The sequence below is a fragment of the Ambystoma mexicanum genome, chromosome 3p (assembly GCF_040938575.1).
Source record: "Ambystoma mexicanum isolate Mex_15411 chromosome 3p, UKY_AmexF1_1, whole genome shotgun sequence".
NCBI lineage: Eukaryota > Metazoa > Chordata > Amphibia > Caudata > Ambystomatidae > Ambystoma > Ambystoma mexicanum.
The window spans coordinates 677,606,259-677,631,988 of record NC_090925.1 but is presented as its reverse complement, the minus strand read 5'-3'; the positions used below and the strand labels follow the sequence as shown (position 1 = coordinate 677,631,988).

At 45.2% G+C, this 25,730-nt stretch overlaps 1 protein-coding gene across 3 annotated transcripts in view; it reads right to left on the bottom strand.

The window, feature by feature from the left end:
- Positions 1-6,960: 6,960 nt before the first annotated feature.
- The window catches only part of SIMC1 (SUMO interacting motifs containing 1), a 614,032-nt gene continuing 595,262 nt past the window's right edge, over positions 6,961-25,730 (bottom strand). For all 3 annotated transcript variants that reach the window (XM_069651451.1, XM_069651448.1, XM_069651450.1), the window contains one exon: positions 6,961-9,168. In XM_069651451.1, the coding sequence (XP_069507552.1) occupies positions 8,909-9,168 (260 nt within the window). In that variant the 3' untranslated portion in view covers positions 6,961-8,908. The remainder of the gene's footprint in view (positions 9,169-25,730) is intronic.

Below are 25,730 nucleotides of genomic sequence, written 5' to 3'. Positions count from 1 at the left end.
TTCGGCTCTCAGCCGCCATGTAGGAATTCTAGCTCTGGGAGCATGTTAAGACCAGTGGTGAGTGATCCAAGAGGATTCTCGCTCTATATTCGGTCTGCACTCTCTCTCCTATCATTTCCAGGGAGGCATGTAATCTAACCGTGTATACAAATTATGTGGGGCTAAGTAGTGCGAATAATGTCCATCAACGTGGTGGTGTAGCCTCCACATGTCTTCTAGCTTAAAATCTTTCAGCAAGGTCTGTAAGGTTCTGGCAGCCGGGTTGGGTTTATCCAATTTCCAATCCGACCAGTCCATCCTGGGATTTCGCGTACAGTTAAAATCACCTCCCCATATAACCGTGCCCCCCCACACAAGTATGAGTTTATTTTACTGTATAGAGTCTTGAAGTAGGCCACAGTATCTTGGTTCGGGGCATATGTATTAAGAATGCACACTTCTCTGTTTTTTATTTGTCCCCGTACCATCACCATCCTCCCATCTACCTCCGCCACAGATTGTAGCAGCTGAAAAGGGACATGCGGTGCCACCCAGGTGATTACTCCTCTAGCATATGCAGAGCATGTTGCCCCCACTGTAGTCCCTTTCCATTTCTTCCTTATTACCTCGTTTTTCTTTTGTAAGATGGGTTTCTTTTAGTAAAGCGATATCTATTTTCTGCCTCCTAAGGTACATAATAATTTTGTTTCTCTTGAGATAACTATTTAGCCCCCTGACATTCCAGGTAACTATCTTGAGGTCCCCCATCATCCATACTCAGGTCTGCTCTTCTCCCTTTTCATCCTTTGTATCTTGCGCTTCGGCACATGGATGTAAGCTTGTTCTCTTATTAAAACCACAACACGCCCTCCAACTCCCTTTACACCCCCCCACCCTTCCCATTCCCAACTGTTGCCCAATTCCATCCCTGGATTTCAGGCCTACCCGCATTTAATACCTATTCGGCTATGCCGATACTAGGGACACAGCAGGGGGTTACCACACTACCGGCAACCCAACTATTCTACCCATAGGGGTATAAGAGTGAGTCCATCATGTCGCCCATTGCTATGCCACATTATGTTATGCTTATTCAATACTGCATGCTCTGCTTGTAGCCCATCCTTTCCATGTCTATCCTGCCCTATCTTATATTCAAGTCCCAATGTCATAGTTTATACAGCACCTTAGCTTCGGGATCACGCCTCACTTATTCATTCAGTCCTCTTTCTGGCTGTCTGCTCCAGACGGGCAGTTTTGGGCGTCCAACCACTCCGTCGCGTCTTCTAGGGTCTCAAAGAACAGGGCCTTGTTTTTATGAAACTTTCAGTTCCGCCGGGTACATCAACATATATCTGTAGCCTGCTTCCCGCAATCTCTTCTTCACGGTCCCATAGTTCAGTCATCGTCCCTGCACCAGAAGTGTGTAGTCTGGATATGCTGTGATAGTCGCGGATGCTCTTTGTATTGTGCCTCCTTTCCGGAAGTGTTCCAGGATCTTCTCTCCATCTTGGTAGTTCAGTATCTTGGCAATTATTGGCCTCGGGGGAGGGGCTGGGGGGAGTGACGGGGGGGGCACCAGGGGAGTCTCCTTGTGAGGGCTCTCTGTGCTCTTTCCACCGCGAACCCTTGGGTGAGCGCCCCTCCTCCCATTTCCTGGAGTAGCATGGTCTCAACATAATCCGTTGAGTTAGGGCCTTCTTCAACCTCCGGAAGGCCCACTATGCGTATGTTGTTCCTCCGGGCACACCCTTCAGCTTCCTCTGCCCTCCTTTCCAGGTTGCTTACTTGCTGTTTCAGTGCGTGGATCTCCGAGGTATGAGATGCACGAGTTGCCGTATTTGTGGTCACTTCTTTCTCCAGCTCGCCTGTGCGCTCTGCTATTGTTCATACATCTTGTCTGAGTAGGTTGACCTCCTCCTGCACTGCGCCCACTTTGAGTTCCAGCACTGCCTTGAGTTCGGCTGTGGCTGCCTCCAGTTTGGTTTCCCATGTCGCCTTCAGGTCCGCAATCACGTCCAGGATTTGCTGGTCATTACGCGCTGGGGTTGTGTCTACTTGTTGATTCCTGTCTTTGTTCCTGGCCCCTCTGTTGGCTGTGGGGTCTTTGTAAATTCCTCCAGTGTGGATTGCTTCCCTTTGGTCTTGGGAAGTTTAGATGCCATTCTGTTACTTCAGTTTATTCCAGTTCTAGATGGCTGGGGTCCAATTTCTGTCAAGTGCGCAGTGGAGCTCCGCCGGTCTTGTGAGCTATAGACTCAGACTGGAAGGGTTAGGATAGACTTCTCTGTAATATGGGCACTCCGGTGTTGTGAGTAGGCCATGTCTCTCCCCCTCTTGACCTGTGGCACTCCTGGGCCCCTTTCCGGGGAGCAAGGGATCGCTTACTTCCTTTGGTATACCTCCGGGGTAGCTCCGTAGTTCTTAAGCGCAGGGCACCTGGGGGCTACTCAGGGTTTTGTTTGGTGGGAGCAGTCTCGCCCCTATTTGACCTGGTAACATCCCTGCCAAGCATTTGCTTTGCTGTCTACATGTTCCAATATTGTCATTTGCAGGTGTCATGTTGTCTTTCAATGTATTCCTTATCGCGTGTTCAGGCAGGTTTGTCTTTTTGTATCATTTCCCCGTCTTGGTGCTACGTCCCTCATCTGGTCCCTGGGGCCTAGTTCCAGGCTTCAATAAACTCATCTTTGTCCTCTGCAGCCACGTGTCTATTCGTGCTACAAGTGTAGCACTCTTGAGCGGGCACAGTCCGGCTACAAACACTTATGGAGCTGCAGAAGGTTTCTTTAATACTTTGTTTCCGAGAGTGTTCACACTTGGGCTGCTCCTCCTGCAGTCAGCTCACCATGCCGTCACGTTCTGCCCATAGCAGGGAGGTTGCGGTGCTCTAGTGATCGCGCTCCACTCTGGTGCAGCTTTTTAGCGCTCAGGGCCAGCCCCCTCGATCACCCGGTCATGAGCACACGTTCCCTGGATGCCTCGTAAACCAGCTGTGTTACCGGTCCCTTAGCCTGCCAGGTCGCATTCACCTTACGATTCAGTGGCAGAGTACCTCACGCTCTCCGCTCCTTATGTCCGTGCCCCACGACGCCGCAGCTAACATCGGTCAGAGCGCTCCAGCTGCTCTATCTATTTCGGTCCTTTGTTCGCAGGCAGGTCACCATTTTGGATCCATCGTGTGCGCTCTGCGCTGATCTTCTTCAGGGTCATGTTGCCCTCCAGCTATGCCCCGCAGTTTCGCACACCTGCTCCACCAATTATGGCTCGTTTCAGCTTCAGTTATGCATAGCTTCAGTCCATATCAGGATTGACGGGAGACCACCGGTACACATCCTCCTACTTGTAGCCACGCCCCCTCTATCTGTGTAGAGTTGATGAAACTAAGTGGCAAGAAAATACTTAGACGAAGAAGAATGCTACTCGACTCTATGAAAATCATCTAAGCCACTGGTCAAGCCTGTTCTGGAGGAACCGAGAGCAAAGTTTGAATGCCGCAGACGAGAAACAGAAGGAAACTGTGAACCAGGAGGACAGTGGAACAAGACCGCCATCTGAAAGGGTGTTGTCAAGAACCATCAGACCCCAAGAAACTGAAGAGAATCTAAGTACGCAGAAGACTTGGGATGCCTCCCAGAGGGAAGCCGGAAAGTCTGACTCGCTGCAGGCAAAGCAGGGATGCGATCGACCGTGTGAGCTGAGAGAGGAGGATCGCAGGCTCGCCCAGAGAGTCGGAGAAGCCAGAGCAGGATACCACGCAAGAGGAACACAGAAACAAGGTACAGTGCTGTCTATGTCCAAGAGAAGTATAACAGAAGAGAAAAAGTCAAAGGCATGAAGGGGACAAATGAGTTATACAAATATCACACACGGAGGGTGCTCCGCTAAATGAACCAATTGGAAAACAAATTCTACAAAGCCACCTTCTCATAAAGGGCAAGTGGCTATTGTGGACTTTGTCAAAATAAATCTGATGAAAGGCACACATATAAATGAAAAATAAAATGATTTATTCAGTAGGCCAATGGATCCAACAAGGGTTGAAATGTTAAATTTGAATTGAAAGAAACCTGCTTCAAAGTAAGCAGATAAAACAAAGGAGAAACAAAGCAGTAACAACACACCTACCTAGTAGAGATAGCACTATGCCTAAACAGATTGCTCATTCTGTATGGCCTATTATACAAACAGTGGAACATACATATAAAATAGGATTTTCATCAAAAACAGAACAAACCATAGGTCAAAGGGTGAAAATAGCAACAAATAATTGGCTATAATTATAAGCCAATCTAACTTTTGCAGATATAAGAACTCAATCCTATGCTGCTGGCCCTATCTAGCTAAGTCAAACAGGGTTTATTAAACACCAATACTTCATAAACTGTAAGTATGAAATATAGTTAGATCTAGAAACACATCCCAGGTCTACGTCCCATAATAGTTGGCAACCCCCCAATGGTGTCGGGGTTGTACAAACGGGATGTTTCGGAAGAGAATGGAGATAGCCGCCTTCTTCAGAACCCCAAGGGAAGTTGGAGCTTCTGCAATAGAGATATTTCAAATCCAGAGGAAGGGATGCAGCTAAAAAAAACAGTTGATGGCAGTAACTGGATGACAACCTATTCCGGGTGTCCATTTTTGATACACCCCCCCCCCCCCATCAATTTGGAGGAAAATGTATAAAGTAGTCAATATACATCTTGCGTGCAAAGGCAATAAATGTCCCGTACAACAAAGAGGGACCCAGACGTATTCCCATAGATCCAATGCAGTGTCACATATGAGTCTGGATGTAAACAGCAGACGAAGCCTCCCCTGCTGGAGCGCTGTATGTGTAGTACGGAGCTGGCTGAACATCAAAGGCTCTGAGGAACAGCTGGAAGTCGCTGCGAATCGCTCTACCGCCAAAGGTCCATGAGAAGGGCTGGGAAGCGAACAAAAGGAGCCTAAGACGAGTTGGGTACCCGATAAGCAGTAAAGCTGAGATTAAATGGGTTAAGGACACTCAGAGAAAGAAAAAGACACAGACATATGCTGCATCCATAAAAACTTGGCAGGCAAGTAAACCATGCATGTATGAAGGAGTGCAAGTAAACCAAGTGTGTATGAAGGCCAATACACCAAGTGGTCTAAGACCCAAACAAACCACAGAGGCAAAGCCATCGGGCGGAGAACCCAAAGAAGTAAACACAGAAACAAACTTGGTAAAGTGCCCTATGTGGAACAGTACCTGGCAGGAGAGTACACAAGGTTTGTTCCCTTAGACAGGGAAGCTGGGGTAAAGAACCCGCAAAAGCAACCCACAAAAGTCTGGGACCCATATGAAGTTGGGCGAACCCGCAAGAGCAAAGCACGTGAGCCGGGGGCCCATATAAAAGAGAAGAAACACAGAATCAAGGGGCTGAGGCCTACAGTAAGTTAGGGGGAGCCCGAGAGAATATAAAGGGGTATGGGACCCACACATTAGACCAATGTTACGGAAGAAGTCAAGGAGATCTTGAGACAGCCCAGAGAGATCTGGGGCCCACTGAAAGAGAAAGAAGTGAAAGGAATTGAAACAAAGGGTCGAGGACCCATTGCCAAAGAGAGAGATTTGTTGGAATTCTGAATTCTACGGTCAAGTGTGGCAGGATATTGCACTAGACTTGGCGCTACAGTTCTGAGTTGGAGGAAGAAACAAGGGGAAGTGACTTTTTCCCTCCTGATACAAGGAAAATACATTGTTGGGATAAAAAGGTCTGCGGTTAAGTCTGGCAGGATAGTGAACCAGACTTAACACTACGTTTGGGAGTTGAAGACGAGAATAAGGGGAAGAGACTCCCCTAACACCCAAATTGATATCTGGGAATTGTGTTTAAAGAATCACTCGTGTTTTTTTTATACCACAAACTGAACTTAAAAAAGGGTTGTATCCAGAACAAGAGAAGGACCCTTTCTGTATCAAGAAGACTCCCAGTTTTTCCTTAGTTTAGTGTAAGGGACGGAAATAGGTTTGGACACAGGACAGTGGACATTTTACTTTTCTGACATCCTGACAGAGACCTTAGGGTTTTTGTTGAGTTAGGGCAACCCCTCATATAAATAGGGCAAGATAAGCTTTTTCCTTTTCTTAACTTCTATAATAAAAGTATTTGCCGACAGGCATGCCACCACTGTGTCAGAATTGTACTTCTGCACCCTTACAGATCCTATAGTTTCCATTGGCAAAGCCAATAGTTTGGGAATTAGATTCATACCGTGACCCAGCCATACATACCCAACAGCATCCTATGCTACCATAAGCACCACTATGCGCACATATCTGCCATCAGTCAACAGCACCATACACACCCCATTCCACCATCCACATGGCCCATAATACTTGCAAACCTTTCACAAAATCTGCATTCAGCCACAATCTACACCCATCCACAACAGCAATACCATTAACCCCAATCATCCCCCTTCACCACAATCAAGCAGAAAATATATACCCTTTCACTTAATGTGCCCCCTTTGTCAAATCCACTTGCCCCAATATGCTATGCAGCTACACTGTAACCTCAAAAGAAGAAGAAATCGGTGAAAATACATTCCCTAAAAAGGTTACTGAAAACATGGGAAATATTACTGTTAAGGTTACTCTAAATCTTAACTGTAAATTAAATATTAAAAATCATAGTTGCGAGCTACAAAGCTACAAATGAAATCTTCCCCACACCACTGCTTCTTAACCCTTTAAATAAGTGGTCTTCAAACAAGGGGGGGGGCTGCTCCCCCCCCATCAGGAGGGCCCAAAGGATGTTCTATACGGTATTAACATCATGAGTATACTGTAAGTAAAGAGGGAGTTGTGAAGGATGGGTGTGCTGTGAGTTATCTTTCATTTGCAGTGCGACAAAGAAACCAAAACCAACCCTGCAGTAAGTGCATTTCATCACCAGGCTATATGTTTAGCGCAAAGAAGTTGGTCCAACTGTGGAATGAAGACAGACACCATTTCCATAAAGATGTATGTTTAAACAAAGTACATACGAAATATACACTTGTAGTAAAACCTTGTGCATATCGGAAAAGATTGCGATTTGCCATATGGAACACTGTGCATATTCCTCCATCACATTACACAATGAAATATAGCCAAATGGGGGAGACATATCAGGGCAATGGCTGATGATATGTAACACATGTTGCACACCTGACCAATATAGCAAAGCTCTTTAGCATAGAGGCAACCTATGCTGCAAAGGCACATAAATTCACAAACTCAGGATGCATGTTTTAAAGCGCAGAAGGGATTTGATCATGCATGTGAAATTAGCATATTAAATGGCTGTCTGGAAGTGGTGGCACAGCGTTGTGGTTCCCAGTTAAGGAAGCAAGGGTTACAGCAGGCCCCTGAGTGGTTTGGTCACTTTGTAGATGGAGACTGCAAAAAGCAACCCTAGAAGCAGATGAATGCCGGCAACATATTAACGGTAGGGTGTCAGTTAATTACCTGCTTATACTGCCAGTCTTTGCAGCCGAGTACTTGAGACAATGTCTTTAATTTGCATCACGCAGAACAGAGACATGTTGTACTTGAAAGGCCTTGGTGTTCTAGGATTGTCTTTGCAAGGGGCATTGTGGGACTGCGCGACCCTGAGTCACTGCATGCCTCTTTTGTAGAGAAAACAGTGTACATCAACATTTTGACCCGTAGTTCGTTAAACGTTACCATTCTTCTTTGCATCCTCCGAGGATGGGGCCACCAGGGCCAGGCACTAAATGTTCAGAAGGTAATGGTGTACAGACCCATCAAAGAGACCAAGGTTATAATCACCGAATAGACTTCTGTAATCGGAGCAGCAGAATCCTCTTGCGAGAATAAAGTTTAAAAAATAATATTTCCAAGTCCAGTCCAGCTGGTTGAGAGACCTATACAAACATGTGTTATATGTTACATTCAGACAACCCTGCAAAGGGAGACACTATACATACAAGAGAGTAGGAAGCAGATCAGTGCAGTACATTAACAGGATATACAAAGATGTGAATCCCAATAAAGTACATAATTACAAATGGACAGTGCCATGTGCAATTTGGAAGGTACAGTATGCAATAAATAAAAAAACAAGCAAGGTCTCAGATCACAACTCAAGCCCAAAAACACCTGCCTGCAGTATGAACAATCCCAACTAATTTCCTCACTTTGTTTAAGCTGCTCAAAGTAGCCCCACCTTAAAAAATGTTGTTCTATGCTCCGCGTGAATCCACCAAAGTGGAGAAAGGGTCTGAACAATAGAAGTCACACTTGTAACCCACATTACATTTAAGACACTAGAAATTCCAGAGTCTGAGTCAATGTACACAGGTGACTAAGTAGTCTCAATTAAGATGTCAGCATGTTTACACAGTACACATCCCTCAAGTCTTAAAGATGTTTCTACCTCGAAACTTAAGAGCAACCGTTTCAAAGTGAGTCGATGTGCTGGGATTAAAACTGTTAACCTTCAGGTACCAGGATGCCAAAAGGCACGCAAACCTTCTGAATTATCTTAACATTGAAGAACCTTCATTGGCCAGATACTTTGCAGTGGTGCTATTAGAGATATAATCTGCACCAATATTTCACATGGAATGAGTTATAGCTCGATCTTTCAAATATTTGATCAGATGATATAAAGATGGGAGTGGGTCACTTTATTCCCTCTCTGTAGAAAACAGTTTCGAAAAATGAATTGTAAAGATTTCTATAAATACATGAACTGTAGGCAAAGGCTTTGCCTCCCCCACTTAACTGACATGCAGAGTAAATCATTTGACTCCCAGGGATTATCTGCATGCAGACACAACCTCCTTCCTTTCCCCACATGCTTTCTTGCATAAAACGTTGAGGAAGGACATTGCCACGCCACCCTGGCATGTCTAAGAAGATGCCATCACAGAGGGCTTCACAGTCTTGTAGTTACTCCAGTCCATTTGCAGCAACAGAGAACTTTGGCGCCGGGTATTGGATTGTAGTGTACAGGACTGTTCTCAGGACCTGCATCCTCTCTAGGATCTGCGCATCACCAACCTCTTCATGGCCCTTTGAGATGCGTCCACCGAAAGCATCTAAGTGCTGATCCACATCCAGTTTTGAAATTATATCATCCTCCATCAGTGGAACCTTTGCTTTCTGGATCTTCAAGTCCACCCTCTCAGTCAATGGAGTTCTCAAATGTTCTAAAGGCAAAAGAAAAGCTTGCTTAGATGGTAAATTCTATTTCTTTCAACATTTCGAAGAAATGTGCAGAGAAAATTAAAACAATTAGCTATCCATTATGACCACCTTCCTCACATTTGTTAAGTCTTCCCATACCTTATCCCCATAGAGAGTATCCTGAAACAATTGTGCAAAACATGACTGATTCAGTTTAGAATATATAGCTTATAATCACACACACAAACACAGCTTTCTTAATGGGTAGGCAAAGCAAGTCTAATGAAAGGGAGGAGGACACCCTTGATGAGACCTGTCTGAGTAAAATGTTCATCTTTATCATGTGATCGTCCTTTAATTCCATACCTTATAAAAAGGTATATACCATGCACTATCACAAGCTGGGCAGAGGGGTGGGAAGACGGTGTCAAACAATAAAACACTGCCTATAAAAGAAAGTCTGATTTTTTAGGGAGGCCCCTAAGACCTGTGCACCCCCCGCCCCAAGAATACTTGTACTGTTGATGGTTTTACAGTGAACCCTGTCTCACCTGAAGCACCTCTCCCACATACTAACGCTGCAACTGAAGGGTCATCTGGTTTGTCCTTAAGGTCTTTCAGCCCTCTCTCGGGGCAAAATAGCCCCTTATTGTAAAATACACTTTTTTTCCAAACTCTTAATTAAATTCAGTTTTACAACATAAGAACTGCCCCCCCCCCCTCCCAACACTCCTGCAATGTTTTATTTTAAGCATTAGTTCTTGGCATTTCATACGGCCGGATCATCCAACATTCAGCCAGATCACTTCAGCAATCTCATACAGAGCCAACATGAACAGGATTTTAGCAACTAGGTGGTCATGTTTCTTTACAGATGGGCCATCCGTCACTAGATGCTTTTGCATCTGGTCAGAACTTTAAAAGAGGATTTGCTTCTTTGAAATGCAGGGTTTACCATGGTCATTGGAAATGTCTTCCACTTTGAGGCTCTGGTAGATTTTAACTAGTCGCATACAGGTTAGATTGCTACTTTATGCCACCCTTCACTTTCTTCACCTATTGATTATTGACATAGCATAACTGCAGTATTGTGGGTCTCCCTTAAATAAGGCCAGATAAATGCCATAGGCCCGTCTTTGCCTGTTCATCTACAGCCCCAGCACTCTCAAAGATCTCCCACCAAGCCACCCTTGCCCCCCCACTTTGGGTCCGTTGTACTCCTTCCAAGCTTCCTTTTGGTGAGCGTTTAGTGCATTAAGGCAAACAAAACACAAAGGGTAGTGAATGAGGAGGAACACAGGGTGCCGTAAAGAAGTGGAAGGAGTGGGGAAAGAAAAGAGCAGTGCAAGGGTACAAAGAGTGTGCAGACAGGAAAGGTATAGTGGGAAGAGGTGAGGGTGAAGGAGAATTGGAAAACAGACAGCAGAGACTGGGATGAGAGTTGATCTGGAACACTACCTTTCTTATAGCCATCACTTCTGCTCAGAAAAGTGGTGAGCTTATGGCACTCTGCTCTTGTGAGTTACCCAAATCTTACATCTAGATAAGTTTGGGATTTGGGCCAACAGTTCATTTTAAGGGACTGTTCTTTTTGATTACATATTGATCACACTTCCTTCCATCTTTGTTTCTAACCAGTTTTCTGAAGCGTGAAGATCCTTGCATAACCTGGATGTCTGCGTGACTCTTCTTTCCTATTTATACTGTACAAAATACACCAGGGCCTCTGGCAACCTCTTAGTACTTACAGCAGTGCTTCTACTCGAAGGCCATTCAAAAGCACAAAACGAGAAATGTGGGTAGCAATTTAAAGTGTGAACTCTATTTTACGATGAGTAGATGGGCTACAAAGCAAGTGTTATCAGGCCTTTCATATGATTTATATACCTTCTATACAATGATTTAAATATCTGTACAGCTGCAGGATGAAGACTATAGAGAACATAAGGGCGAGGAAAAACAGAGAACATAGGGATTACTGACTTTCCTGGGGAGTACATCCAACATCCCCAACATGCACGCAAATACAAGCTTTGAAAGTCGTTGTGAAAAGGCACACAGCATAAAGAAAGCAGCCACACACGTATAGAATTCCCTGTGTATGCCCAAAAATGCTCTAGTAACCAGACTTAAATGGCCCATATCCCTAAGAGGCAAGTAAACCATAATGGACAGACCTTACATCTGAGTATAATCACATATCCTTAGGAGGCATAGAAACACTTAACATTAGTCAGGGAATCAGTAGAGCACTCATAATGATAGCAATTAACAAATTAACTCTTACACTAATTGAATGAACACCACAAGTAAGCCTCGAGACACATTCATCCATCTCTGAAGCTTAAAAATCCTTTTAATTTAACAGAAACTATCAGCCAGATCCTTGCTTAAAAGCATACACATACAAGCTACAACTTCCCACAGCACTATTGAAGTCTGCACAGTGATTGGTTACGGAAAGGGGGACAAACACATTCCCAAGCCTGAATTGCGGTAGGGAGATCATGAAAAAGCAACAGACCATAGAGCTAAAGGACCAATACTGCACATAGACTGGTTAAAATACATCAGCTTAGCCAAGTTCCCAAGCCTGTGTTCAAAGGACATATAACAACTCATGAAACGTATCACAGTGAAGGTCACAAGTTAGAAGGAATTAAACAATGAGCAGTGACGAGCATGCCTGTCTAGACAGAGGGATCGAGGAGCAACACTGCCCTCTGTAGGAGAAACATCCCTGAAAGAGATCCAGTTGCTAAAGAAGAAACCACACAAAACATCATCACACAGAGTAGAATTAATTGGGTACCAATGGCATGTTTATAATACTGTCATCTTAGACATATTTTCTATCATTGCAAGAGAGTGAAGTTTGCAAGCCCCCAAGCCCATGAGGTCAAAGACAGAGCAAATGAAATTATGCACAAACCATAAGAAAGGAAAGAGAAGCAAGAAATGTTTCCAACGAGGAGTTGCAATACCGAACTGGCGATGAACAGTTTATAATGATGGGAACGGTAAGATGGTGCCAACCAATAGGGTCTTTGGGAAGAGGATGTAAAGTTATCATTTTGTTGTCACACTGTCACATCTCACGCATGGATTGGTTGAATGTTATGAAGTCACTCACTCACTCACTCCACGAACAGCCAGTCAACTATTAAGTCTAGATGATACAAGTTATAAAATGTAGCATCCAATTAGCATCATGGGAAGGAAGATAACCTCAGTGCTAATTAATTAATAAACTGACGTCATGCCAGGGTCACAAGGGTAGGATAGGCCAATAGGGCTAGGTATTGTCTAGATTCACCTATACTGCAAATGACTGTCCAATCACAGGCTGGGGATTTGTGAATAATCTGTAACATTTGCTGTCATTTCCCTTCTGATGTTTACCATAAATGCAGCCATTTTCAGATGACATTTTGAATGTCTTTTTGCCAATTCCCCAGCCCAGACTTTGTGTGTAATAAACATTTGTTTTTCTACCATCTCATCCTTGAATTTTTGGCTCATTGGACTGATTTTTATTATTTGTCTTTGGGACTTGCCTTACATATTTGGTTGCCCGTACGGGCGTTAGGGAGAATTATCAGAAATTTGCTAATTCCTCCCTACCTTAGAGGCACCCATCACTTTTGCTGGACTCTAGGACTTTTTAATTTTTAACCTGGAGAGAGGGAGACCTTTTTCCCACTCTTTCATGTATTTTTGTGAGATTTGGACTCCGTTTCTTGTGACTTTGGAGTCTGACAAACTCCATAGGCATCATCTTTATATTGTGACACACAGCACCTTCAGTGCAGTGGCACTGGGAAGTCTTCCAGATGTCCCAAAGGTTTAAATACCTTCTGTTGGTGAAACTACTGTTTCCAAGAGCAGTAAAGTGAAATTGATTTTACTTACATTTTGTAACTTTCTAGACCCAGCACACACTATCTTACAATAGGGTGCTGGAGGGGTTACTTAGTATCCCCTTTGTCTAGTTTCTCATGTAACATTTTTATGTTACCCATTCTACAATTAATGGCTGGTGGCAGTGGTTTAGTTTTTACCATCATTGTGTGTTTCTCCGCGGGCTGTGCTCGCAGCTGCAGTTTGTCAAAATGGCCCTGGTCTTTTTTTGCCATTTCTTGCTGTAAAGGTGCTTCTTGAGATTTACTCTGCACCCCAAACCAGGTTTGGTTCCTTTGTTCGTTTCGTCTTTAAGCCCGCCTCTGGCTCCAGTATGTCTGACAGAGGGGCAGGAAGTGAGGGAGGTGCCCGAAACTCCCTCTGCTTAATCCCCTTGGTTACAGGAATGCATCCAAAGGCGATTGGCCGGCTGGCTGGCAAGGACAGCCACCTTGCTGTGTGATTGACAGCTAGGCTGGAATGAATGGGAGAAACCTGCATAAAAGGTGAGGCTTGTTGGCTTGGAAGGCAGAGTCGACCACTGGACAAAAGAATCCGAAGAAGAACTTCAAAGAGACACCTGCTGCAACTCCCGGACCGTTGGTTTTCCCAGTGAAGCCCTGCTGCTGTGCTGAAGCTCCGAATTCACCTCGACTAGAGAAGCCCTGCAAGGACGACTTCTCCCCTTGTGTTGGTGGGACCTATCAACTCCAAAGTGAACTTGTTTGGACATCCTCTCAGAGCTGGCTGTGTACTTCCACTGCTGCTAGAATCGAAGTGCCAGGGAGAGGAACAACAAACTGAATGCATCACTTTTAAGACAGACCCGAGCTGCTGGAAGATCCTCCGTACTCCCAGTAAGCAAGATTGACCAAGTCTGAGCCACCTCAACAGAGTGCTGGATCCCAGATACGAGGAACGTCCAGAGTGGTATCCGTGAGACCGCGGTGCTGCTATTTGCTGAGATGCGAGGAGCTGAAACCGCGAAGTGCTGCTGAATAGAAGTTGGTCCTTTTCAGTAGTCGACCATCCCATTGTGTTGCTGGAGTCCCTAGAAGTCCTCCCTCTTGTCCTCACGACTGAGGCCAAGGAACAACATGATCTGCAGAGCCACACATGAATAGAAACCAGCTGAACACATTTCTTCCAACCAAAGGTACTGTCAAGTCTGAGAGGACTTGCCTCTTGCGGTGGTAGCCTTACTTGATCTCAGTTGAGACTTGTCTTGCAAGCAACTCTACCGAAGCAACCATCTTCTACCTCTCATAAGCCTTCCAACTTGTGACCCTACTTTGATTCAACTTTTTCTACAAAGACTTCCAAAACATTGTGCAAGACGTTTACTTACCTGTAAGAAGTGCTTCAGCTCACCTAGACTTTTGCCCAATTGACATTGGCTGGCCTGGCTCCCTGAATGACTCCTCTCCTCTACTTGAGTCTTACCTTCCCCTCCAGGAAAAGGTTAATTTGCTTTGCATTTTGGGGTTTAAAAGTACTTACCTGATTCAGAATATTTGTGTGATCTCTTGTTTTATTCTGAAATCTCTTTAACACTCATCTCAGTATTGCTCTAAATGTACCAGTGATATATTAATGTCCACAGTGTCCTAGCTATTTAAGTCACCTGAGGGTGTAGGAAGTGTCTGTGTGCCAACCCCAATTGGTATTTGCTGATTTAGAGAAACTAAGTGTGTATTTTGGAGTGTATTTGTGTGTTACTATTATATTTCCCCTTCTGAAAAAGGCCTATTCAAACTGACTGTTAAATTAATAATGGTTTAATCAAGAAACCTTGAGTAGAAGTGCTTATTTGGATATTTGTCACTGTGAATCTCTGTGCAACTCCCCTAATGCTCATATTGACCCCTCTTGAGATAACCTAAAAACTCGAAAGGTAGGGAACCTAATCTGGAGTGCGCATACGCTTGTATTATATTAGATAAAGGGGGTTAGGAAATGATGTGCTGCAGTAGTGGAGGATCTGGTGACTTCCCTAGGTCACCTATTGGGTTAGAACAGACAAAAGAGTGATTGTCCTCTACTTGCCATGCTCAACACGAGAAATACCAATTAGTTCAGAAAAGTACAGATTTCACAGGGCATACCCAAGACATTTTGCCTATGCGGCTGTATTTATTTTGATAGAAAAATCAGAAAGGTCTTGTATACTGGTATCTTGTTTTCATACCAAATCAAAAGATTAACTGTAATGGAGGATGGCCTCCATTACAGTGAGCCTATAGAGTCTACCCCAGGGGACTACAGTAGACAGGGCGCTTTATACATTCAAATAAAATAAATACCAAACAGCCCTGAGGCATCGTGGTGCTGTTACAGACAGCTTTGTTTAACATTACAGTAAAAGGCACAATATTTATGCAGTAACACAGTCAGGCAGAGGTGCATATATTGGCAGAGAACAGAGCAAGGAAAGGACAGGTTCCAAGGGAAGCTGTCCTTTCTTACGTATATACATGGCAGGCAAGGCTAGTTAAAGAGCTTGGGTTTGAGCGCTCTGCAGAATGCTGTGAATGAAGTTTAATTTCTAAGTGACAGTGGTAGCGCATTCCAATTCTTTCATGCCAGGTAAGCGAAGCTTGCGCCTCCAGCTTTGGTTCTTTTGAAGGTGGGGGTTGAGAGCTAGTCAGAGTACTAGGCCCGCCTGGGTCTGTTTGTCATGGCACGGTGGATTCTTTCTGCTAGGTAGGGAGGAGCAGAGAGGCACATGAGTGTGATGGACATGGTCATAAAGAGTATCAGCTCTTTAACTGGGAGCCAGTGGGTGTCCCTTCTTGCTTGGGAAATGTGTTCATTTGCTTGGGTAGTGCCTCCGAAGGTGAGACCTCAGTTTCTACAGTTAGCCCATGAGATTCCTTTAGCTGGTCAGTTATTTTTTAACAAGACCAAGTATATGACTTCTCTGTATTTTTACTGGCCTAAGATGGGGTCTGATGTAGATACATTTTGTAGAAGCTGTCGCACTTGTCAGACTTCTGGCAAGAGTGGAGCCAAGAACGTGGCACCCTTGGTGCCCCTCCCAGTGGTGGGAGAACCTTTTGAGAGGGCAGGGACCGACGCTGGTGGTCCCTTAGATCATTCCACATCTTCAGGCAACCAACTTATATTTGTTGTGGTAGACCATGCTACCAGGTATCCTGAAGACATACCTATGAGGACTGTTACTGCTCAGGCAGTGGCTAAGGACCTTTTTGGTATTTTATTTTAACCAGAGTTGGGTTTCCTAAGGAGGTTATCTCAGACAGGGGGACCAAGTTTATGTCCCACTACATGCAGACCATGTGGAAAAATTGTGGAGTAACCTACAAGTTCTCAACAGCCTATCATCCCCAAACCAATGGGTTGGTGGAGAGGTTTAATAGAACACCTTCGAAGAAAGTGGGACCTTCTACTGCCATGCCTTCTCTTTGCTTATAGAGAAGTACCTCAAGAAGGGGATGGCTTCAGCCCCTTTGAGCTTCTCTATGGTCATCCGGTTAGAGGTCCATTGGCCCTAATCAAGGAAAGGTTGGAGAGTGCTCCTTCCCACAAGCCAGTGGGAGTCCCTGACCATGTGTTGGATCTCCGAAGGAGAACGACACACATGATGACAGAAGCTCAGGTCAGGCTCCAGTTAAACACTGGCATGACCAGGAGGCCAACATGGTTGAGTTTACTCAAGACCAGCTAGTTCTAGTTATGGCACATACAAGGCAGAGGGCCTTACAGGACAAATGGATTGGACCCTTCAAGGTTGTGTGCAAACTTGGAGGTCAATTATTTGGTGGACTTGGGCAATCCCAAGGAGGCCCCCAGGGTCTTTCACACCAACAGCCTAAAGGCTTATATCGCTAGACCAAAACTAGGAGCTTTGCTTTTAGCCTCTGATCAAGAGGAGGAGGAGAGTGAGCCTTTACCCAACCTCATCAGGGAACAACCTTTAGATGGGAAGATAGAACGAGTTAATCTCTCTTCTGACCTGACTCTGCAACAGCAGGAGGAGTGCAACATTATGTTAAATCAGTTTGCCTCCCTGTTTTCACTGACACCAGGCTTGACCCCTTGGGGCCAGCATGATATTCTCACTGGTGACTGTCTCCCTGTTAGGAGCAGGGGTTACAGAATGTTAGACCATGTAAGAACCCACATAAAGGAAGAGGTCAATGAGATTCTTGATCTTGGGGTGATAGAGCCATCTACAAGTACATGGGCTAGTCGTCCAGTTGTACAAGTGCCAAAGGCAGGATCCAAGGAGTTGAGATTCTGTGTGGACTAGAGAGCTCTTAATGAAGTCACAAAGACTGATGTCCATCCTTTACCTAGGATAGATGAGGTGGTGGACAAACTTGGTTCAGCCAAGTTCCTCAGTACATTTGACCTAACCGCAGGTTATTGGCAAATAGCTCTGACAGACCATGCCAAAGAGAAAACTGCATTTTCAATCCCAGGAGGTCTCTACCAGTTTAAGGTAATGCCCTTTGGACTAAATAATGCACCAGCTACATTCCAAAGGATGGTAAATCATGTTCTGAATGGGATGGAGGACTTCTGCATGGCATACTTTGATGACATTGCAGTGTTCAGCCCTACTTGGAAAGAACATATTGACCACATAGGATATGTTTTACAGGCTCTTGAGCAGGCCCATCTGACCATAAAGGCAAGCAAATGTCAAATTGGTCAGAGTAAAGTGGTCTACCTGCAACGTGAGGTAGTAGGAGGTGAATAAGGCCATTGCCTAGCAAAGTACAAGCTGTACAAGACCGGGCCACCTCTACTACTCAAACCCAAGTGAGAGCCTTTCTAGGTCTCACAGGTTACTATAGGAACTTCATTGAGAACTATGGGACCATAGCTCCCTTGAATGCGATCTCGTCACCCAAATTCCCCAAGAAGGTCAGGTGGAATGTGGAGTGCACTAAGGCATTTGAAGGACGTAAGGAAGCCCTTTGTCAAGCTCCAGTCTTAAGAGCTCCAGACTACAAACAATCCTTTATTGTACAAACAGATGCTTCTAATACAGGTATAGGTGCAGTTTTGAGTCAGCTTGTTGAGAAAGTCAGGGCACACCCAATCTGTCTCATCAGTGGGAAACCAAAGGATCCTGAAACAAGGTGGCCAACCATAGAACTTGAATGCTTTGCCATTTTATGGTCTTTGTAGAAGGCTGGACCATACTTGTATGGGTCTACTTTTGTAATTCAAACAGACCACCGACCCTTGTGATGGTTAGTGCAGATGAAAGGGGGCAATCGTAAATTGTTAAGATGGTCTATCAGCCTTCAGAGGTTTGATTTTACCATAGAACAAAGGTCAGGATGCAATCACCAAAATGCTGATGGGTCTCTTCTGAAAGTATGACTGACTGGAGTAAGGAGATTCATCCAGGGGTGGATTAAATCCTCCTGTCCCTTAGTCTAGGGGGAGACGAGTGTTTGGAAGAATTCTCAGAAATGTGCCAATTCCTCTCTGCCTTAGCTGGACTCTAGGACTTTTTAATTTTTAACCTGGAGAGAGTGAGAACTTTTTCCCAGTCTCTCATGTAGTTCTGTGAGATTTGGACTCTGTTTCTTGTGACTTTGGAGTATGGCAAACTCTCTAGGCATCATCTTTGCATTCTGATACACAGCACCTTCAGTGCAGTGGCACTGGGAAGTCTTCCAGAGCTGAGACGCCAAAGTTCCACTGAATTGAAGTTTGCCCATTTCTGCTGCTGACCCTCCCATTGCAGAGCAGGAGTCCCCAGACGTCCTCCATCTTGTCCCCATGACTGAGGCCCAGGAACACCAGGATCTGCAGAGCTGTACAGGAACAGAAGCCAGCTGGAACCATTTCTTCTAACCAAAGGTACTGTAAAGTCTGAGAGAACTTACCTCTTGTGGTGTAGCCTTACTTGCTCTCAGTTGAGACTTGTCTTGGTTAACCTTGCAGAGTTGCTTGCATTTTTGCCGCTCGCAAGCCTCCCAGCTTGTGGCCCTTCAAGTGAAACTTATTTCTACAAACCTTTCTAAAAACATTATGCAAGAATTATACTTGGCCGCAAAGAAGATCTTTGTGTTTTACCTTTCCTCCAGGAAAGGGTTAATTTACTTGACATTGGAATGTTTTAAAAGTACTTACCTTATGAATTATTTGTTAACTTTTGTTTTATTCTCCTATCTAACCCTTGCACCAAACTCTGAAATTCTCTAAATGTGGCAATGATACATCAATGCCCACAGTGCCCTAGCTATTTAAGCCACCTGAGGGTGTAGGAAGTGTGTGTGCCATCCCCAATGGGTGGTATCTGATTTAGAGAAACTAAGAGTGTGTTTTTACGTGTATTATAATTGTTACATGTTTTGCTCCCTTCTGAAGAAGGCTTATAAAATTGATAAAAAGAAACCTTGAGTTTGAGTGTTTATTTCAATAACTGTCACTGTGAAACTCTGTGTTACAACCCTACTGCTCAAACTGATCCCTCTTGAGATAAGCCTGGCTGCTCAGCCACACTACCGACCTGTGTAGTACAGACTTATACCAAAGGTTGGGTTCCTATTGCCAGGAGGTCAAGGTTGCTATACTGCACCCAAAGGGAACTGCACACAATCTTGCCTAACACTGTATCCCCTTCCCTGAACACCTTTTCCCCATCCTACCAGGTAGAATACCTAGGAACTCAAACCCTGACTCCCATTTCCCAACACAAACACTTTCTCACGGTCAGCTCACCGTGAGCGACAACGGACTAACACCAGAGCCGTATACCTGACATGTCCCAATACAATGGTCAGGCAATTACTGATCATTACACACACCTGACTTCCATCACACTTTCCCACACTGAACAAAGGCGGAGCACGAAAGCACACTCTGAGCGAGGCAGAACACATGAGGAAACAGCAGTTCCAAGATGGCAGTTTAATACGAGGAGAAAAACGGCGAGACCAGAGAGGGTTGCAAGGAGGGAGGTGAACTTGACCTTCAAAGACCGTCACTTTTGTGAACCTTGAAAAGAAACCCAAGACCAGGAACTAAAGCTGATCAAACTTGTACAGTGTGTCAGAGGTACCCAGGGCTCATAACCAAGGCGGGGAGGAGCGATTGCTGCCATGATACTGTCCTTCGCTCCTACAACTAAGCAGCATCAGTAAAGACAGCACAGCCAGTGAGTCGGAGAGACTGACACCAAACCAGCCTGTGTTTTGAATCAAGGTTGCAAGCACCAACATTGTATGAAGATATCTAAGAGAAGTGTGTGAGACATATGTGATGAGCGACGTGAATATAATTGGAAACCAAAGGAGTGACTGAACTTTATGAGGCCAAGAAAAAATACTGTAGACACAGTGGTCCAGCGCCACGTGGGTGCTCATTCAAAAGGCTCCGTTAGGTATCCAACTGATGCTAAGTGTGAGAAAAAGTGAATCTTGAGATCCAAGTGGTCCTGCAACGGGTCAAGCTAAACCCTGTGCACATTTGAAAGTCTTCATTGGTTTAATGTATACTGCAATTTGTCCGAGCCCGGCTGAGGGAGACTAATTGGGAAATTGAAAGAGATCTCAGCCCGGCTAAGGGGGACATGGTGGGGGGGAGGGGATGGAACAGTAAGTCACCCGAGAAAGAATATTTTCTGAACATTGTAATATGGGGATCTGAGCACAGGAGAGGGGGATCCAACATTTAACTTTTGTTTTTGAAAAGGGATCTGAGGCCGGCAAGGGGGATCTAGTATCAACACCCAAATTGAATACTTTTAACAGAAAAATAACTTTTGCATCTTGTTTTGTTTGTACATCAAGCCCTCTGAAACAAGAGACTTTTTAAGAAGTAAATAGACATGGAAATAGTAGGTCCTGATGCCGATAATGGAACTGTATCCTTGTGCTGCAGAAGACAGAGTGTGTGCTTTGCTCGAGTGAACCGCCTTGCCCTGTGCTCAAAACGCAGGGCAGGGAGAACAACAGCCCGAACATCCTGACATATCATTTTGTGAACACTTTTCTTTTTCATGAACACTACCCCCACACTATTTGTAAATTAGCTGTAAGGATTGGCAATATGTTTTTTAGTGGAGGTCCCTTTTATTTTGACAAGACTCCACTAGGACGGCATTATTATTATTTGATGGTCGTAGCTTGCACCCATCTGTAGATTTAGATAGGCGTTTATCACACCCTTTGCAAAAGTTCAATAAATACCATTGAACTGTGGTCACTTGTGTCCGTCTTACTGTTGATACCATGCTTTCCTTGCATGGGGTGTCAGGAATGTGATTTGATTCAATTGATAATTTTAAATCCATGCTGATAATGGTCATTCCACCAGAAGGGGAAAATATAATCGTTGAACTCCTTAACTTTGACTGTGTATCCACTCTAAAAGAGGTTTTGTTCCCTCAACTACGTATCCCGACTGGTCAACAAGACCTGTTTTTTTAAAACTCAAGTACTATTTGATACTTTCCCACACTCTCATTATAATATCCAACAGTGGGATCAAAGAATACTGAAAATCCGACCAGCCTTTACCTTCATTAGACCTAGTGCCCTAAACCCTCCCGCTCCTGAATCTTTTTTTTGGATACATTACCATTGGTTGTAGAAACCACAGATTAGAGACCAACCTACCAAAATCGTTCCCTTCAGCGTTATCAGACTCAGAAGGATCAGACGACTTTGAAACTTTATCCGAAGGAGTCGAAACCTGTTTTTTTCTGATTCGGAAAAAAAACAACTAAGGACCCATTACCCCACCAGAAGAAATGGCTGACCTAGCAGCTGTTTTAGCCCTGTTGCCGGCCCATCAAATGCAGGCCGAAGCTAGGCTTCAAGAAAACTTTATGAAATTGGTCGAGTTACAAGCCAGACCCCTACTGCCACAGGGGATACTTTAAAAATACCTAGAATGTGAAGATCTAGGGAACTTCTTTCTGAATTTCAAACGATAAGCCGAACAGTTAGGATGGGTATAAAACCTTAAACTATGCTATTTGGGGCCTCTGTTGAAAGGTGAACTACGAACCGCCTACCAACTACTCAATCTTGCCCAGGGAACCACCTTTGTATCCATCAAAGAAGGGCTATTGAAACGAGTAGGTCAAAAGTGTACTTTCTATCGGCATAAATTGAGGGCCATTAGATTAAATCCTGGAGAAACCCCCCCCACTCTGGAAATGGGTGAACATATAAAAAAAAACACATCCCTTTGGCTCAATAGATTCTTAGAAGAATGAATAGAAATGATTACCCTGAGCAGCACTGGGGATAGCTGCCTAGCTGCGAGTCGGCGTCTCGGGCTAGATCCTTTTTATTTAAATATCCTACCGGTGCTTTCTTTTTGCACAATTGTTTGAAAAGTACATAGCGGAAGGCAAGGTGCAGCGGATATCTTGCTTGGATCTCCCTAGGCTCTGTAACGACATGGGATTCCCTGTTGTAAACTGACCGAGGAGTGCAGTGGCTGACGCCCGCGTAGGGCTTCTGCGATCAAAGACATCCTGATTGAGGAAAGTAAGTGGCTTCAGCGGCCTATGTGAGGGAGGAGCCATTAACTACATGCCCCTGGGAGAGATCGGATTCTGCTCCCCCACGCTTTCATCAGTGGGGGCTGCCAGTGACTGCTGATCATGGGACCGGACGGAGGCGAAGACCAATCCCCCCTGCCGAGGGTGCCTAGATTGCCTTTCCGCTCGGCGGGGCTTCGGGACGATAGTCCATCTGCTGGCGGCCGGTTGAGGACCATGAACTGCGCAGAGCGCAGAACCCCCCGCAGGTGTGGCCCAAGTGAGAAGCCCCTGCTGTGACCGAGTGAGGGACACACTGCTGAGCGCAAGTAGTGCAGAGACGTACAGCTCCAGCTGCGCCTTTGAAGAAGCAACGGGACAAATCGGCTGAGCTGAGCCGCCACTACTGGTGTGGACGGAGACGGTCCCCCAGTTCCTGCTGGATCTAACACACTGTAGGTTTAGGTGGCCCGCTGGACCGGTGGCCTGACGCTACTCGGTGCGGACATAAGTGCAGCTGGGGCATGTTATGAGGGCGCAGCTCCCCGTTTGCAGCGCTGGACGGCAATCCCATTATACCCATGTGAAGACACAAGGCCCTCTCCCTTCACCCAGCCACACATCTGCCAGACCCACTCACTTCCCCGGGTGAAGTGGAGAGACTGTAAAACATCCTCCTGCAATACACCAATTCTTGGGCAACTTGCCAGCTGCTGCAATCCGTATACATCCAGCACCCTGGAGTGGCGGCGCGACTGCAGACAAGTCCACGGATTCCTGGTGAGGTGGGAGGTCTTGCTGTGCACCCCTACAATCCATCCTGTATCTTCGCATGGCTCAGTGTTAAAGGCATGAATAAGTGGAAGAAACGCTTGGCTCTTACACAGAGTGATAATACATCGATGCCACAATAAACAATGAATGTGCGTGTCTCCGACCTGTACAAGTCACCAACATCAAAGCTCAGACACAGTGCCCCTATAGATGCATATATGTGTTGGAGGCTGTGGGGCGGTCACCATCGGTCCCTAGCACCCTAGTAGTGTGAAACCCTAAAGGGTCGCGAAGTGTATTAAGCAGTGTGGTAAGCAGACCCATTTGGGCATGAAGACAGGGCACACACATATATGTGGACAAACTATCACCATATAGGGGGAACCTCTCCACTCTACGGCCTTGACCTGCACTTGGCAGAACATCTCCTTGTGCAGACGGGGAGATGGCCCGATTCTTCTCTGGTTTCCTGATTTCGAACCTGCTGTGGGGAAACATACGTGCAGCTGCCAGGGCATATCTAACAACGCGACTGGGGGGTGCGACGGTATTACCCAAATTGTTAGTTTACAATTGTTCAAATGAACAATTGACCGAATTTAAAGGGTCACAATTGACCAAATATATATATATCGGTTTGGTAATATATAGGGGTTTTGGGGGGTTTGGCGTTGGGTGGGTGGTTGTGGGGGATTTCCCCCCACATATATGTTACAATTGACCTTCACAATTCGGTCAATTGTCATTCGAACAGTTGTAAAACAAACAATTCGTATACAACTGGGTGCGACTACCTGGCACTGGAACCTCTGAGGAGGTGGCCCGGCTGATCAACTGCAAATTCCAATAAAACCTGCCTCTTCTGGGAGAAACAACTGAAGAGATCCGATTGCTTGGTAAAGGACATCATCTTTGCAAACCTTTGGTCGATAATAATGAAGGGCGCAGGTGGGAAGAAGGGTCTGATGGATTCCTATACCAACTCCCAGACTCCGGTGGTGAGATCATCAGCACTCCTGGTACTTCATGCACCATCAATGTCAACTGGAAATCCTAGAGAAATCACTTACTAACAATGGTGCAGACTGGCTTCTTGTCCATAAATGTAAAACTTGGTGACAGTAGCAACAATTGGGTCACTCAAATCAAAGCTGGAGAAGGAGAGCACACGGATAACGGGCACTGAAGCCAGAATAAGTTTGACTGAAGACAAGGTAGATCAACATGACCAGGACATAACGCACCTGAAGAGAGAACTATCCAAGATGAGAGGCAAATGTGAAGATTTGAAATCGAGATCTAGGATAAACATACGCATTGTCGGAGTCCGGAATCAGCTTGCAAAGGCCAAATGGAAATTTTTGTGGAAGCGCTTCTCAAATCCCTGTTTACCACAACTTCATTCTCTGAATATTTCCTGGTGGAACGTGCGCATCGCACCCTGGTCCCGACCACTAAACCGTGCCCCCCCGCACTATCATAGCAAGGCTGCTAAATTACAGAGACAGAGTCTTAATCCTGACACTGTCAAGAGAACTGGGAACGTTGAGATACGAGGAAAGTAATATTCACAGAGCAGGCCCAGAGGAGAACATATGACCCGGGGAAGAGACAACTTAGACTACGCCAGATTCCACGTACATTGATTTTCCCAGCAAAGCTGCGGATTGAACATGGAGGCAGGGCACACTTTTTCAAAAATCCTACTGAGGCTATGAACTATGTAGAATCGTCTATTTCCGCTCCCACGTCGGCTGCGCAGACCACAAAAGGAGACCGAGACCAGACTACAAAAGAAGATTTTAATAACATTCTAAACACAAAATTGGACCCGTCCTCTGATGCTCGACGCGCACTCACGAGAGCGGCGCACACACACTACATCAAATCTTACTACAGCTCCCCCTCACAGACATATGGCAAACACTTTACCCACATAGCAAAGAATGTACGTATTATTCCTCAGTCCATGACTCTGAGTCCCAAATAGACTTTTGGTTACTAACTCCCCTCATCGCCAATATGGTTCAGAATTGCATCATCCTTCCATGCACATTGTCGACCATTCTCCAGTCTCCTTGGCCCTTGAACTGTCTGACTCTCCAGCACATGCCCTGTGATGGAGGATGCCTTCCGCTCTCGTAAGAGACCCCTGCGTGACCGAAACCCTACATGTTGAAATCACCGAATTTTTTGCCATTAATGTGGGATCAGTCCGTACACATACAGTGCTCTGGCAGACAAAGTGTGGGTAAGGGTCATCATAATGGCCAAAATCTCTGGATCACTCAAAATTATTAGAAGGGAACTAGGCCAAGTTGAAACCCAACACAGGGAACAGGAAAAACATATATGGTAAAGCACACAATGAGCAATCCCTTGCACAGATACAGGAGATATTGGGTGAATTCCACAAATTGGCACTTAGGA